General features: G+C 38.9%; 1 protein-coding gene across 1 annotated transcript in view; it reads left to right on the forward strand.

Annotated features, from left to right (window-relative positions):
• Positions 1-16,696, forward strand: part of SYK (spleen associated tyrosine kinase) — a 34,742-nt gene that overhangs the window by 896 nt on the left and 17,150 nt on the right. Inside the window, 4 exon segments of the mRNA XM_009639530.2 lie at positions 898-1,058; positions 11,038-11,176; positions 12,567-12,648; positions 13,659-13,708. Of these exon segments, the coding sequence (XP_009637825.2) occupies positions 898-1,058; positions 11,038-11,176; positions 12,567-12,648; positions 13,659-13,708 (432 nt within the window).

A 16,696-nucleotide genomic window follows, 5' to 3' on the forward strand; every position in this document is an offset into this window, starting at 1 on the left:
TGACTGTGAAGAAGCCAATCTTAACATGGAAACACTAGTGCAGGAGGCTACAACAGGAATATTATTTCAGCTTGGGATGCCACGAGTTACCATTATAAAGTCATGGATTTATGCTAGGTTTTTCATCTCTTTTGGTACTAGCAAGTAACCCTATGTGTTCTTCTCTGTAAAATATGTGGAGCAATGCCCAAACTGGAAAAGCCTGAAACTTATGCTATATTAACTACAAGTACTGAGGCTTGCAGTTTTTTCTGATGAGTCTGAGCCCAATCTAGATGGAAGTTCATGTACTCAGGTTGAAAACTGATGAAACTAGGGTGTTTTGCCCTCAGATTCTGGGCCAAATTTAGAAGTGAAAGGCTGTAGATGGATACAGAAGTGTCTGAGTTATACCTAAAATATTAACATAGTTTAATCTAAAATTGGGACTGTCCTGTCTGATTTGGGGAAATTTGCATTGGTGTCTTCAACATAGACATGCTGCAACAATGCAAAGCATGTTCAGTTTATTTCAGTAAACTGCTGTAGGATATGTAGTATGGTGTTATGTTAAGACATCTCAGAGTGACACTAAGTATATTTAGCTATGTCTCATTAGCATAAAAATAGGATGTAATTTTCCATTAAAATATTGATATATTAAGGGCTTAAATTATTGGTTAATTTTCCTTCCATTTCTCAGAGTTGATGGAAAAATCCCAGCTTTGTGATGATTGGATTACACTATGTTAGTTTCTGGTTTAGTATCTTTATAGCAACCAGATCTTTTCTTCGCATACAACAAATATGTTCCAATCTTGGATGTCCCAAAAGCAATCCAGTAGTGGAAGTCTACCTGTCCTATTTTCATTGCAGAAGACAGCTTGACTGTCTGACTGTGTTTTTACCACTCTCTAGGGCCATGCTCTTGAACAAGCTATCATTAGTCAGAAGCCTCAGCTGGAGAAGTTGATTGCCACTACAGCCCATGAAAAGATGCCATGGTTCCACGGGAGGATCTCTCGGGAGGAGTCAGAACACCGTATCCTCATTGGGTCAAGAAACAATGGAAAATTTCTGTGAGTGCTTTTTTCTGTGGTATTGCTGTTTGCCACCAGTGTTACTACGCAGTTCCCTTGAATGAATCTCAAATGAGGGTATGCCCTAGAAGGTGGCTCATTCACAGTGAGAGAGTCCAGTCCAGCATGAAATACATGACATAATCACTCCTGCACTAAGCAAGTGTCTCCAAGATTAGGTTTCCACTTCACTAAAGATGGGGAATGATAGCAAAAGCATGGGTCACTTTTTAAAAATCAAATGCTAGGTTTAATTCTAAAGGGAGCATCAGAGAAACTCAATACCAAGAAAAATTCATTGTTCTCTAACTGAGAGGCAGTACTAAGTGACTGTGGTAGCTTAACCTTGCCCCACCAACCTGCTGTTACACTCCCCACCCTCAACAGAACAGGGAGAGAAAATGGGATGGAAAAGCTCATGGGTCAGGATGACGACAGGGAGATCCTGTACCACTGACTTCTGAGCAAAACAGACTCCACTTGGGAAAAGTAATTTGATTTATTGTCAATTAAAATTGAGTTGGATGGTAAGAAACAAAGACAAAAACATAAAAAAACACCTTCCCCACACCCACACCCCCACCCCCCAATTTTCACATACTCAACTTTACTCCTTCACACCCAACTCCTCTCCCCACCAAGCAGCATGGGGGAGGATGAGTCAGGGACAGGGGCTGCGGTCAGTCTGTAACAGCTTCTTTCTGCTGCTCCTTCCTCCTCACACTTGTTCCCTGATGCAACATGGGCTCTCCACAGGAAATATCCTTCAGGAAATAACCACCTGCTTGGAGGGTGGACATCGTCTCCACTGTGGCCTCTCTGGCAGGCTACAGGGGTCTCTGCTCCAGCACTGGGAGCACCTCCACCCCTCTCTGCCCTTGGTGTTTGCCCGGCTGCTCCTGGTTTGTGTTTGTTTGCTCTCTGCCGCCAGCTACCAGGTGTTTTTCTGCCCTTCCTTAAGGATGCTTTCACGGAGGTGAAGGCGCCACATAGGCACTGAGGGGCATGGCTGTGCCCTGCCAGGCTGGCCACTGGGGCCAGCTGGAACCAGTCGTGACTGGCCTAGGGCAGAGCCCCTGCAGCCATGCTGCCAAAGTCTGGCCACCTGCACCCGATACGCTGACTTACCAAAGTGGTAAAAATACAAACTGCCTAAGCTAACAACTGTTGGGATCCATAACTGAGTGGTGCTTTGTTTTGCAGTTGAGGAACAGAAGGAATTGCTTTTGCCTAGGTGACGCCATTTTGTGTCTGCTGCTGTCTGCGTTTACTCAACCTCATGATCTTTTGTTTTCTGAGTGTAGATGTGTCATTTAGGTTAGTGACTAACAGCCATCATCTCATGAGGATTAGAACCAGTCAAAATCTTCTAACAATTTTTTTTTTCCTTTTGGAAAATCCTCATTTGAAAAAAAACAATGTTTTCGCTGAGCCATTTTTCATCCCCCACCCCCTCCCCCTCAAATGGAAGCATTTATATAATGATACAAAATGAAGCTTAAAGGTCATGGCCAAGGAAGGATTACTCAGAGCTGTGTAATTCCCAAGAGAAATGTCATTGCCTACCTACGTAGCCTCTGTCAGCACTCAGCTATCTTTGATTTTTTTAAAGCTAGTCCAAAGTAAAATGGCAGGAGTGACTGTAGGATGGATATGCTTCTTCAGTACCAACTCTCACTTTACTGATTTGCCGTAACTGTGCACACTAATTGCTAATGTAGATGCAACCTTCATATGTTGCCATGTTTTAATCTTAGTTGTCAGGAACCCATAACGCCTCTAAATCTTTATTTCCAGTAGAGTTAATTCCTATCAGGTCTTACCTACGAATATTTTGAGGGTACTGACATCTCATTTCTTGAAATCTTTTTCCTTCCCTCAGTCCTTGATTTTTTTCTGTTTGACATTCACTCTTAACCCAAGCCAATGCCTCTTCACATTTTCAGCCTCAGACTCCCCATTTCTTGGGTTTGCAGATAGAGTGTCATTTACCTGGTTGCTTTTGTAGCCAATTGTAACAAAAAAGTTATAACTTTGTTATAAATTTTGTTACAAAAATTGTTACAAAGGTTTGTGGACCCAAAGATTCCCATTTATCACAGATTCATCTTCTCTGAATGCTTCTTCCGATAGCACAGGAGTTTCATCGTGATGAACGTAGTTGCTGTCATAGATTACCAGCACAGCATTACCATACCACCTCTCCTTTTTATTGCCCTGTGGATTTCTCATTTCTTTTCCTACTTTTTAGACATAGAGGCAGGTGACTATGTAATCTGAAACAGAGCAGCAACTCTTTCTTTTAATGACCTGGGTTTTTTTCTAAAAAAATATTACTTTCTTTATCAACATCTTACCAAATCAATGTTCTGTCAGCTGAGTCATGATGTTGATCATGTATTAAAACTTACAGCTTTTCCAGTTTACCTCTTGCATGTGTTGATTTCTGTGTGGTCAAAGTGCTTTCTCTTTGGGGAGAAAAAAAGGAAGCTATTTTTTCTTCAAAAAAAATTAATCCCTTAGCTAAAATTTCATAACAACAAGGATGGGCTTTGGAGCAAGCATGTGTAATTTTTTAGCAGACTTGACGTTTTCAGTCTGTTACAGACACTGGTCTCTTTTTAATCTTCTATAAGCATTCCTACAGGTTTAAATAAAATACTTCCACAGAATTTTCCTGTTTCCCTTAGAGATGGCCTAGGAGGAATTTCTGGTGCTGTTTGCAGTGATGTGCCTGATGAGCTGTGGGGGGAGCAGTCAGAACTTCTCCTGTGGGACTGCTTATGGCAGTGGGTGCATATCTTATATAGTTCTGCTGGAACTCAGGCGGGTGTTTTCACATCAGGTAGATAAACGCACAGAGGATAAAATGCTAACTTTAAGGTTCTGTTTAAACTATGAGAAGTGCCACTGGAGCTTAAATAATATGAAAAAATAACTGGGCTTGGGCCTGTCTTATTAAGGACAACACTGTTTACTTCTGCATATGCAGGGTGCTTTCCAATGCATTAATTATTCATGCACGGACTGCCTTTCTGGCAGGTTTAGAGCTCAATAACCACTTAGCTGCTGTTTACTCCTGGAGAAGAAACGGGGAGATCTTCATCTGCCCCATAATTCAGCAGCCAGAGCAGCAAGAGAAATAATATGTTGTTCATTTGTATCAGAAATTGGTTATTTTTCCTTCTAGAGGTCTTTTAGCTCTCAGATTGGTAAACCTAGAGGCTCATAGCAAGTAACAAAAGAACTGTATAATTCAGAGAGGTCTTCTGTTTTCTGCAGCAGTTTGCCTAACATGGGCTTGCTTGCTCAGCAGGTGTTGAGAAATAAACCACTCATTTGTTAGCTAACTGAAACAGTAGCAGCAGATTGCTGAGTGCTGGAGAGGTGCACCATTTTACATTTCAGGCATGGGGATTGCATACTTTTTCCTTACCCTGCAGCCGCGTGTGTTAAAATCTTCTGTCCATCTGTGGACTGAAGACTGAGAATTTGTACTTGTGAAGGTAGCTGCTCCGGGACTGTTTTTCTCACATTAGTTGAGACACTCAAGCCTGGTAGCTGACTGAAAGGTAAAACTTAGAAATACTCAATGTCTAAGAGAAGTTTGCTTCTTGAGATAGGAAGCATAGAGGGAAGCTAGACTTTCAGTGAGATGAGGTACTCCGAGGCTATTCAACAAGTCCACAAGCAGTTGCTGGTATATGGCAAAAATAATCTTGTTTATTAATGAAAAAATAATAAATTTTAGAAGGCTGGAATATTTCTCTATATTCTTTTACAAGGGTCTCTAAAATGTCATTGTACCAGAAATCTGCTAACTGTCTGACCTACCTACCTTGAAACAAAATCCAGTACAGCGGTCTCTGTGAGAACATATCTAACACCTGGATTTCTTTAACGCTGCTTCGCAGCCTTGCAAGATTATGAAATCTAGATTTTTTTTTAATATAATAAATATGTAAATAGTTGAAAAGCTTCCTGATTGCAGTTCAAAATGTCATGAATAGTATCATAAATCTAACACTGCGACTCATCCAAGCTGCTAGAAAAGCTCTGAGCTAACTGTGTATGCTTTACTAGGGAATTTGAAAAGGTCTTTTTAAAGTTTTTGTCATGAATGAAAAGTCAGTGAAATGTGTGTGGGTGCTATAGAGTTTGTTTTCAAAGCCAAATACAGAAACAATGTCATGGAATACCGTGAAATAGGAAGCAGTGCCCACTTCTTCTGCGAAGAACGCTCATGAAAGATTGCCACTCTAGCCACAAAATTTGGAGAAAAATCTGTAGCAGTGGAATAGAAGGAAAATATTGTATCTCTAAAATGACCTGAAGAGCAACTGAAAATAGAGAGCTTTATTTAAGTCTCCAGCCCCTGTTACCTTCATTAACACTACTTTGCATGCTGTATAGAATGCTGGTTCTTACCAGACTTCTGTTTTTTCATTAGACTTTGCCTGGTAGGGGGCATAACTGTAGAATATGATGATCAATATTATCTAGATGATCCTAGATAATACTATTAATGTTGTAACTATATTTATATTAATAACATATTATAATAATATTGACAATAATATTATCTACGTGAGTGCATGCACATGTAGAGCAGTTGAAAAAAAACCTAAACATTTGCTAACAGTGACAGACCAGCAGTATAAGAAATGTTAGTTTTCTCTGCAGTTTCACATAGGAAACAACTCTGCTAAGTGTGTGGTAGTTCTCGGCACATCTTGGTTTGTCATCAGTAGTGACCACTTCAGTTATATGAACATGTGATCTTGTGTATGTGTTAAGAACCAGAAATTCTGAAGCAGAAGGGAGATAAAACAATATTCAGAAATACTGTTAAACTTAAAAACTCAACATTAAGGAAATGGTGAGTGAAGGCAGTGTAATTAGCAGCTTAGCCTCCATAAACGTTTTTACATGGGTTCACAGCCATATGTAGTTTACATAAAATGTCAACAGTTATGTAAAAGCAAAATAAAAAATAATTTTGGTATCATAAGACAGTCTACAATAAGCAACAAGATACACTAGAGAGGACAAAACTAGTTTAGACTATTAGAATGACTCCCAGCGCTACTCATCATGGCATCTCATGACATATAGAGATTAAACTGTCTCTTACATGTCACAATAGTGAACACTGGTAACACTGTTTAAAAATCATAAGTTTTGAAGAGCAGTTAAGAGTTAGGAGTTTTCTTGTCTTTTGTCTGACCAAAAATTTGTGTTTCTGATACATGTGGCAGTCTATCTTTAAGTTAATATTATTGTCTTCCTCTAGGAATTTACCACTACTGGAGTGCATACTGAGCAAGTGATTTACCTGACTTTGTAGACTATTCTTTAAATAAATCTATCAGTATTATGTTTGTATCCATAAATGGACCTGGACATAAGGAAAGGTGAAAGCAATCCTACTAAACAAGTCCTTAATTCAGGGACATTAATTAATGATGAAGTTTCTCTTCAAAATGCCAAGCAGTTGCTAGGCTTACATGACCATAAAAATTTTCCAAGATGAATGATAAAATAAAGGCAATGAGCCATGTTTCTGGAGGTGCCATATTCCCCTCCACAGCAGCCTGGATGATGCCTGCAGCTCTTCTAGAGAGCTGTTTACTGATGTTCAGTTAGGTATGCAGTTAGGTGCTGCTCACAAACCACTGCAGCAGGGCTAGGGCTTCTCAGGGCTAGCTCTATGCTGTGTGCTTCAGCAGTGGAGTGGGACAGAGGTGTGAAGAAAAGATGTGATCCCTGACTGAGATAGCTGTACTGAGAAGATCTTCTGTTGCAGGTTCAGTTGCACAGTGAAGCTATTTGTTAGGGTTTTGGTGGAGCTTACTGTATTTTGCTGGCAGGGCAATGCCAGCAAAATAGACTACAGTGATCCAGTCCTTCTCGCAAAGGTGTTTCTTCACCATGCAGCACATCACAATAGCCTTATCAGGAGATGATGGTTTAGATTCCATGGTAGATGGCAATAGTGTGTGGCTGAGTTTCTGTAGCATACTGACATTTCTGAAACAGCTTTGAGTACATTACTAAACATGGAAGAAGATGCAAATGAAGACTGCAGTCAATCCATTTTTTCCTTTGTATAATCCTTTTACAATTGGCACCAAGTTCATTCCTTACTGCCCTCAAACGTGGAACGTGTGCCATGTGCTGCAGATGTTTGAAGTGATAATGAATAGACGTGTTGTTAATTATATTACAAGAGAGTTGTTCATAGGGGCAGACAGGCAGGGAAAGGCTGGATCTTGAATCAGCAGTGGGGAATGTCAGTATCTGGCATCAAGGGAGCTGTTATCGCTGAGAAGGCAAAGCAAGGCCAAGAACAAACTTTAACACACCCTTGGATTCAGGAGTGAGAATAATTTCACACCATTCCTAAAACAAGCATTTTGCTAGTTTATTTCCTTCATTATTCTCCACTGTAGAATGAATACCGTGACTTCTTTTTTTCTACACAGTCAATGACGCATGTTGTAATAGCAATTTTTTTTTTTTTACCCTCAGGGATTTTTTCCTTTAGAAAGAAAGGGATCATCTGGCTTTTCATTTGAAAGCAGAAAAAATTGGGACATTGTCTTTTTGCTTCCAAGCAAAAATAGAGACTTTACCAAAGGAGAGAATGGATAGCTATTTACAATGTCGTTAATGATACTCAAAATAGTTATTGGTTGCTATTTGGGCTACATTCAGAAAAAAAAAAAAAACTCAAACATAGATTGCATAAAAATGAAAATCAATATCTAAACCTTCTTTGCATTTCATCATGTAACAATCTGAGTTAATTTTTTTCTAAAATTGCTGTTTTAAAATATATGTCAGAGAACATTTAGATACCTTGATGCTTCTCTAATATACCTATGAATCCAAATTTGCTTTCAGTGAAATTGCTCATGTTTCTGATTAATCTCAGTGCATGAAAAGGTAATGGTGTTTATTTTTAGGTGTTCATTATCTTTGTTTTTCTTTTGTAGATCTGTAATTCTATGCAAAGGCATGAAATGGAAGACCAGCTTATATTTTACTGCTGGCTTCCTTCCTTGCCAAAATGTTTTTTTAAAAAATGTAGCTTTTTAAAATTAATAATTTTTGTTATGAATTTGTATTGAAGAACAGTAAATATTGTGTGTAATTTCACAGCAAATTAAAGCATATAGTGTGCTTGGAATTTTGGATTTTTTTTCCTCAACATTCTGAATATTGTTACTTTTCATAGAAAGGAAAGTTCCGTATAGGAAGAGAGCCCTCAAATCTGATGTGATGACCCTGAGCAGTACAGGCAGCACTGTCAAGAAGATGTGAAAACCTCGATTTCCATTTGAAGAGGTTTCAGTTTATAACCTTTCAGTCTGAGCAGCCTTTTTCTTTGGTTCCATTTTTTATGGTGACTGTGAGGTACTGGATACTGTGTACCCAGCTGGAGTTCTGGAGGCTTAGCCTAAGCTAGGCAGCCATTATCACAGTCTACAAAACCAGAATGAAGTTGTGAAACATGACTTGTGACAAACCTTGTCATCAGAGGCACTAAAGTTCTTGGTTTGGACTGGGGTAGTAAGTTTTGTGAGAGCACTTTTTGGACCTGTAAGGGATGCAGTTGCCAAAACTAAGGCTACCATTTCGCTGTTGCTTCAAAGCGCTTGATACTTCCGCTCTTTAGACATGTTTTTGAAGATAACAGTACCTCCTCTTGTCGTGTTTTGTAGGGATCCAAACTATGCTGGAGTTGACTGGCTACAGTTTAAAAAAACATCTGAACTATAACCCTGAGAGAATGAGGCTCCCTCTGGACCCCGGTCAATCATAAGTGTTAGAATGGAAATTTTTTTGCATCTGCAGTGATAGAGCTGTCTGACAGAAGTTGCCATGACTCTGAACTCCAGATATCTTCATTCATGTAGCTGTTGGGTTGGGAAAAGGAAGAGCTCAGAAATGCAACTACAACCTTATAAACCTGAACTCTGCCTAAATCCTGCACTGGATACTGATAGGGCTGTTTGGATCTGTGCCATGCTCCTTAGAAATCAGGACTGTCTTCTCCCGTTCATGCCTCTTCTCTCAAGAAATATTTACGACGCCCCTTGTGATAGTGACAACTCTTGCAAGTGAGAACCCGTTTCAGTAGAGCAAATTGTATTGGAGCCACCATTTCCTTCATGAAACATGAAGGACATTTGTTACTTGGAAGCAATCTAATGTATTTTTATAATCTTGCTTGTGCTGTATTCAGAACAGAATTCTGAATGCAATGAAATGCCATTCATTTATGTTTTGGAAACAATGCCCTTTATTCTAAAAATACCTTTTCCAAGCCTTATTTGCTAAGAGCAAGTCAGAGGAAGACAAAGCAAAAATCATTCTTCATTTTAGCAGAACCTGTTGCTCCCTACTGGCCAGTCAGCCCAGGAAATCAACATACAGAAAAAATACCTGCTTGTCATGAAAAACCACAATGTGTTTCATGTTGCTTTAGAGACACTAGACGAGTTAGTTTGGTTTCAGAAAAAAAAACTGACCCTACTTCCTTTTTCCTTTAGCCAGTGTCCTGTTCACATCTTAGGCAACAAGAATTATTCTGCTTCAAAAAATAGTTGCATGAGTAGTTCAGGCAAAGCAGAGGTTTAGTTCAGACTTGAGTGAGTCAGCTGAGAAGCAGAATTTAATGCTTGCCTCTGCAGTCTCCTGAAATGTGATAGCCAGTACTAGTGTTGCACCAGTGAAGCTTCCCAATGCCTCAGTGAGCAAATCCTTCTATATTTTTTTTCTGGGTCTTTGAAAAAGTCAAGGGACAGTGAGCAGATTTCTCAGCACACTGGAACAAGAAGTGTTTCAGTGTTGCTGAATCTGTGGTTTTGGTAAGAAAAGCCCATTGTTCCAGAAAATTTTAATTTAGCTCTGTCTCTCTGTCAGCAAGTGAACATGGACAACTGAAACTAAAAGAAAAAGCCTACTTTCTAAACTCAGAGATGCTATGCCAACTATGATGGAGATAGTAGCAAATTCCTATCTACTCTGGGTCCAGTCACCAGAAGGCACTGGTCTCAGTGTGAGCCAGCCTTGAGTACATGTAAAACAACTCTGCAACACTTCACAGCCATCTGAGATGTTGCTTGCAGATCTCCTGGAAGAAGATCATCCTGGCTACCTATGAATTTTAGACAGTGTATTTTGTATTACATTCCATGATCAGTCCCTGCTGAAGTTTAGACCAGATACATACCATGTGAATTTTCCAGTACCATGTGAACAGACCAACACCATGTGAGATTTCATGTGGATTTTTTGTGAAATCTGCAACAAAGCATTGCATCTTTACAGAAACTAGTGATTACAGAAATCTGTGATTTAATTCTCAGCCAAACAAGCTGTTTCAGTGCACAAAGATTTTCCCTTCATTTGTATTTCCCATTATATTCTTTTAGTCTTCTAACTTCTGCTCTTACTGTCATCTCTTTATTTCAAAATAAGAGGTAGAAGAGAGAAATCTTGCTTTAATGAAGGCAATTCTCTGTTGATTTTAATTTTAGGTCAGCTGTAGAGGAGATTGAAGTGTAGCTGCTCCTATGTGCTGGATCCTGGCCTCAGACTTCCGTGGGCTTTGTACGCCTGCAGCGCAAAAGCCTTCAAATGCTTCCTTGCGCAGAGCATGCTTTGTGCACTGCACAGTATTCTGTAGCTACCTAGCAAAGAGCTCCACATCCTGGATTTTCTGTTGCCATCCGTTGCCTTTTAGGAAGGAAAAAAAAAAAAGAGAAACTTCAGGGAATTCTATCTGAAAACAAATGACGCTAAGTAAAAAATGAAAGGCTTAACAACGTGTCTTCAGAAGTTTCAGTGCTGATTTTTCTTTGTTTTTTTATTCAAAAGCTTAAAGGAAAGGGTGATTTAAAAAAGAATTTTAACCCAGATGCTCATTTCCAGTAAAGAGTAATGCTGAAAATCTCTCTCATTCCTACAGCATCCGAGAAAGGGACAGGAATGGTTCCTATGCCTTGTGTCTGCTGAATGATGGAAAAGTACTGCATTACCGTATTGACAGAGATAAGACAGGAAAGCTCTCCATACCGGATGGAAAAAGATTTGACACCCTTTGGCAGGTCTGTTAAATTTGGATGACTGGCAGCTTGTTTTACTTTGCTGTGCGACAACAGTCTTTAGCTAAACAGCAACATGTTTTGGCAGATTGTCTGTTGTTTCCAACTTTACATGGTTTCTATACATGTTAATGTTGAAAGCTATGTAAGTATAGAGAGTTTAATCTTTTTTAAATGTGATGTTGCAGCTTGGCTGAGTTCAACATTGCTGTAATTATTATTCAGTTAGCTAAACATTTTCTAGAATGCAAGACTTTGCATTTGCAGGTGACCGTGTTCAATAATAGCTATGCAAGGTATAGTCCTTTGTTAACGTCCTTTATCACAGCAATAAACAGAATTCTAGGAGCACAAAGGGGATGGTTTAGGATGCTGTAGATATATTGCATTCTTTAGTTTTGAAATTCTCTACCTTCAAGGCTGAAAAAGCATAGTTTGCTGAGGCTTACCATCAAAATATTTCTGAACGCTGGTAAAGATTAAGCAGTTAAGGAATGCATAGCTGACTGTGCCATAGTTGATAATAAAACTGCATACTGAAGAAATGACTGCGTAAGTTGAAAATGCTAAGGGAATTGAAACCCCTGGAGAAGTCTCTTATGTCCTCTTGCATAAAATTGTATTAAAACAAGTAAAGTGAGTCACAAATCTAAAATATGAGTCTTTACTTGAATATATTAATTCTTAGCCTTTCCTGTAAATGCCTGTATATTTCTTTCCTGGAGTCACTGGAGATTTAAAAGCAGCTATGCTGTCTTGCAAGTTTTTTGAATAAGTCTGCAACTCTCACTCACAGATGCCCTCCTTTCTACCCAAATGCATCAAAGGCAAAATAGCAGTAACGAACCTGTAATAAAATGGCATGGAGAAAACAATCCAGGAACACAAATGGCCTAAACTATTGGTGCTATACATTTATTAACTGCTTACATCCCATAGTGACTTTGAGGTCCAAAGAAAGCATTGTGTATTAGGACAATTCCTGCACTGTAGTTACACCCATCTTCGGAAAAAAATAAGAAAAAAAGAAAAGAAGGATGGAACTCAGAGGTATAAAAAGAAGTTATTTGCTTGGTGTTACAAAGCTGGTTAGTGGCAGAACCAGGCATGGAATGCTGAGTCTTACGAATCCAGTTCCTGGATCAGGTTCCAGATTCATCTACAAGGTTACTTCAGAAACATGCGACCCTGCTGAAGAGAAGTAAAAATGAGGTAAGAACATGTTCAGTAAAGGTCTGCTGTATGTCCAGTTCCATTTGCTCTGATATATACCATTTATTGTACATATGCACACAATTTTAAAGAGACAATATATTTAATTATACCTCCCTTACCCTTTAATGTATTTTTCTCTCCTTCTCTCTTTCCCCCCCTCCCCCTCTCATTCTGGTAGTTAGTTGAGCACTATTCGTACAAACCGGATGGATTATTAAGGGTTCTTACCATTCCCTGTCCACAACTTGGCTCAGAAAATGGTGAGTTACTCCTGTTATTTTGATATATGTAAATAGCCATGCTAATGATGATAAAGATGTGTGCATTTTTTTCACTTGTGATGTAGGTGGGTGCAGATGACAGTAGATTAAAGTCAGATAAAAAAAAAAGTATATGTTAAATTTCCAATTTTTCAAGTGAATTAAGATCTACCAGACCATGCAGGATAGAGGCAGATAGCTAAAGGGAGACTACCAACTCCAGTTATTGCTGGGTCTAAATTAGTATCAGATCCAACATGTGCTCTGCTGCTCAAAGTGGCAGTGTGTGTTACTTGGCCCACACACACTAACAAGGTGGTTGTCCCAGCGTTCCTCCAATAGTCCTTACTCCAGGCTGAGGCCAGCACGTCAGCAGCACTGCTACAGGCATTCAGCTTGGGTGCAGCGAGAGGTGCAGCCAGTGGGTGAGTTGCTGGTAGATCGGGAGTACTTCCCATGTTGGGGAGAACAGGGCAGAACAAGGTATTGCCTGCACCTCATGCTGAAAATGGGGGTCAGAGAAGCATTCCTTGTTAACTTTGGGGAAGGAAGGGGAAGGAGATGGGGAGGAGTGTCCTGAAGTGCAGTATGCTCTTTGGCCAGTTTCTTTTTTAATGTCATGCTAAATACCAATGAGACCTTTTCCTCCCTCTTGCCCTGACTGCCAGGGGAAAAAAAGATGCTTCTGCCTGATCCTTGTCTAACTCATGTTATTCCAGAAGTAGTGTTCTGTCTCTAAGGCCTTCTTTTGTCATTCTGACTGGATACCAGTGCCATGGTAAGAGGATATGCCCATACTTTTTCCACTGCTTTGAATCACTTAGGCACTGCACATGCCTCTGTGTACCTGAGACTGCTGCACATTAGAGACAAAAGCAAAGAATATGGGCTAGGACAAACACTACAAGGTGATTAAAACCTAGAAAGTTGGTACCCTGTGTAAAATTTTGTGGTCTTACTGTACATTTCTCACTTTGCTCAGTATCCTTCTACATTTGATTATTTTACAGATAATATTGTTTTTAACACTCGTCCTCCTCTTCCTGGAACACCTTCTAAGGTAAGAGTAGGTGGTGATTTAGCAGTAGCGTTCATTTGAGAAGGTGTACAGTCACATATTACTTTAGGAATCCTAATGATTGGATATTATTGCAGCAGTTAATTTGTTTTTCTAGGGATAGAAGCAGTAAGTTGAAAAAAAAAGCTTAACATTCAGTCATGGTTATTGCTTTCATGAGCATTTTCCATAAGCGATTCATCATTTAATTCTGTGAATTTCTTTTATACATATAATGTATGTGAAAATCAGTATTTTTCATATGCAAAATGCCTCATTGATGCTTGTGTTCTATAGTGACTGTATCAACACTAGGAGGAGAGATACTGTTTTGGTTACATTGTCCATTTTGAAGGTTCAATTTATTTTCATATTTGGTGTGTGCAGTTAACAATAGACTTTGCACAAGGATTTGATTCCTTGTGCAGTGAAATTAAGGAAAGTTCTTTTCATCAGCTCTGTGAAGAGCGAGCAAGCCCATCTGTGATTATAATTGCCTAAGTTCTTAGAGTCCATTGATCAGAGGAGCCACCTGAGGTGTGATACGTAACACTATCTCATTCAGCTGTACATATTTTTGTTCAAATAGTCAATTACATTTATTTCAATACTGTTGAGTCCCTGTGGGTCTGTGAACAACCATTCTCATACCACCACTTTCTGAAAATCAGGTGCCCTTGTAAATCATTGGAAATTACACAACCAAAAGCTGTGACTATTTTTTTTTTTTATTTTTAAATGTTGTCCTGAGGTTTGGATCTATGCCATTTACAAGGACAACCATGAAGTTTAAGCACATGAGACCACATGTATATCACCTGCTATACACACAGTTACAGTGATGGAGCAAGCATGGTCAATGTGGGAATACTATGTAGGTTTTAGATCATCCACAGAAAATTTTGCAGTTTAAGTGTAAATGAAAGTAAATTCAAGAAATCTTACTTTAAGTATTTAACTTACCAAAGAAGTAGTAACAAAAAAAAAATCTGTCTAAGTTGACTGATATTCAGGACTGTGCAATGAAAGTAGATGGGCCAAACTTTTCTCTTTTCATCAGTGCATTGCAGTCATCTTGCCCCAGTTGGTCATGATGCTTTACAGGTGAAAGACTGACAGGGTATGATTAATCTTGCCTAACATTAGTGCATTGAAATGAAGAGCCAGTCATTCAGCAAATCACAAAGGCTCACTTTTGAGGAATTTTGAAGCAAGAGAGAGACACATACCCATCCACAAGTTTACTTCAGCCTAGAAGTGGTGGAATGACTTTCCACCAATATGTGCCTACGTCTTTCCACTAAGAAAGGTGATTCAAGACTATATGCCTTGCTTTTAAGTAGTTGTAGTTAGGCAATATTAATTCCACCCTTGAACATGTACTACTCTAGCATGTAGCTGACTTAAATATGCTTGGTCACTTGCACATTTTTACATATGACCATTAATATTTTCAGGATTGATCAGTACTATTTACATTTGAGACTCATCATGATGGATAGAAGGAAAAGCACCAAAGATGCATTGAGTGCAAATTTTGCAAATATTCTCCTAAAATATCGTTTAAAGCTACAATATACTTGTCATTCTGAACTTCCTAAAACTGAAATCTGAATTTTGTGTTTTCTTCAGGAGTTTTATGAAACAAGCTTGCTAGGTTACTTTCCTGCAGTATAAACATAAAAACATGAAGTGAAAAGAAAAAGATAGGAAATGCAAAATTTTAAATTAATATTGCTACCTATTGAGCTCAAAGACTTCAGCTAATATTGCCAGGTTCTCATACATGAATGTCTTTGTGCGAAAGCAGTAATTCACTAAAGACCACTTATGTAAATTTTTTCATACACAGAGCCTGAAATACAACGAATTCAGATTGCAAAACCAAAAATGCATCCTGAAAAGAACAAATACAGTCACAGTCTTACATAGAGCATGTGTAATCTATCTTCGTTATTTACGCCATCATAATTAAGATTTAAGTTTAAGAGTTTCTGACATTTCTGAAGCACTGCATCTTTTTTATTTTATGAAATGGATTGCCAAAATATGTGAATTGGGATTGTGAATGTTTGAATTGGGACTCAAAGTAATTGTGATGAATTGGAGAAATGTACTGGAAAAAGCAGGGTGGAGTTCAGTTGAAACTAGTGCAAGATACTGCACTTCTAATAGTCACCTCTAGGACACAGGTTGGGGAGCAGTGACAGTTTTTCAGAGGATGTGATGCCAGTAATGGATCCAAACAGGAACAAGGCCTAGCAACCATCATGCTAGTAAAAGAAAGGGAAACATCAAGAGTGTTTCCAGCTTGGTCAATACTGGTAAGGTCTCAGCTGGAAGTCTTCCACCAGTTTTTGGCACCACACAGGAGATAAAACGGGACAAGGCAACAGGAGTGATCATGACTTGTGAGAAAAGATTTATTAGAATTAAGATGCAAAACAGACAGAGTAGAGGGGGAGAATATGATTAACAGCTGAAGAAAGGAGGGGAATGGCCTGCTCTGAGGGACAATCTAATACTGGTGTTCCATTCAGACCAATTTTTCAATGATTTTTTATTTTTATATGTATTAATGCCTGAAGTATACTGAGATTCCAAAGCCTTAGTGGAAAGCATGCCCAAATCTGAAGTTGCTTTGAGGCTTAGAGAGTGTATGGCCACTGTAGAAAGATCTGCTGGATTGATATGCAAGGCAGACTGTCCAACTAATTTAGTTGCAAACTGTTGGTGTGTAAGGGGTTGGAGTAAAATTTACAATATCCCCCTTACAGGGATGGAATTTGTGTGGTATTTGCTAATGCTCCAAAAACAAACTTAGAGAAACAAAATGTTACTGTTTCTTGTCTTCTTTTCTGCAATCTGGACATTTACTTTTTAGTGATACTAATATGCTTCCTCTGCAAAAGGAAGGACTTTCTGCTGAAAGTCTGTATTGGAGATAATTTCTCCATGCAGAGTATGGAGGCTTATTTCTTCTCCTGTCAG

The sequence above is a fragment of the Egretta garzetta genome, unplaced genomic scaffold (genome assembly GCF_000687185.1).
Source record: "Egretta garzetta isolate BGI_Z169 unplaced genomic scaffold, ASM68718v1 scaffold375, whole genome shotgun sequence".
NCBI lineage: Eukaryota > Metazoa > Chordata > Aves > Pelecaniformes > Ardeidae > Egretta > Egretta garzetta.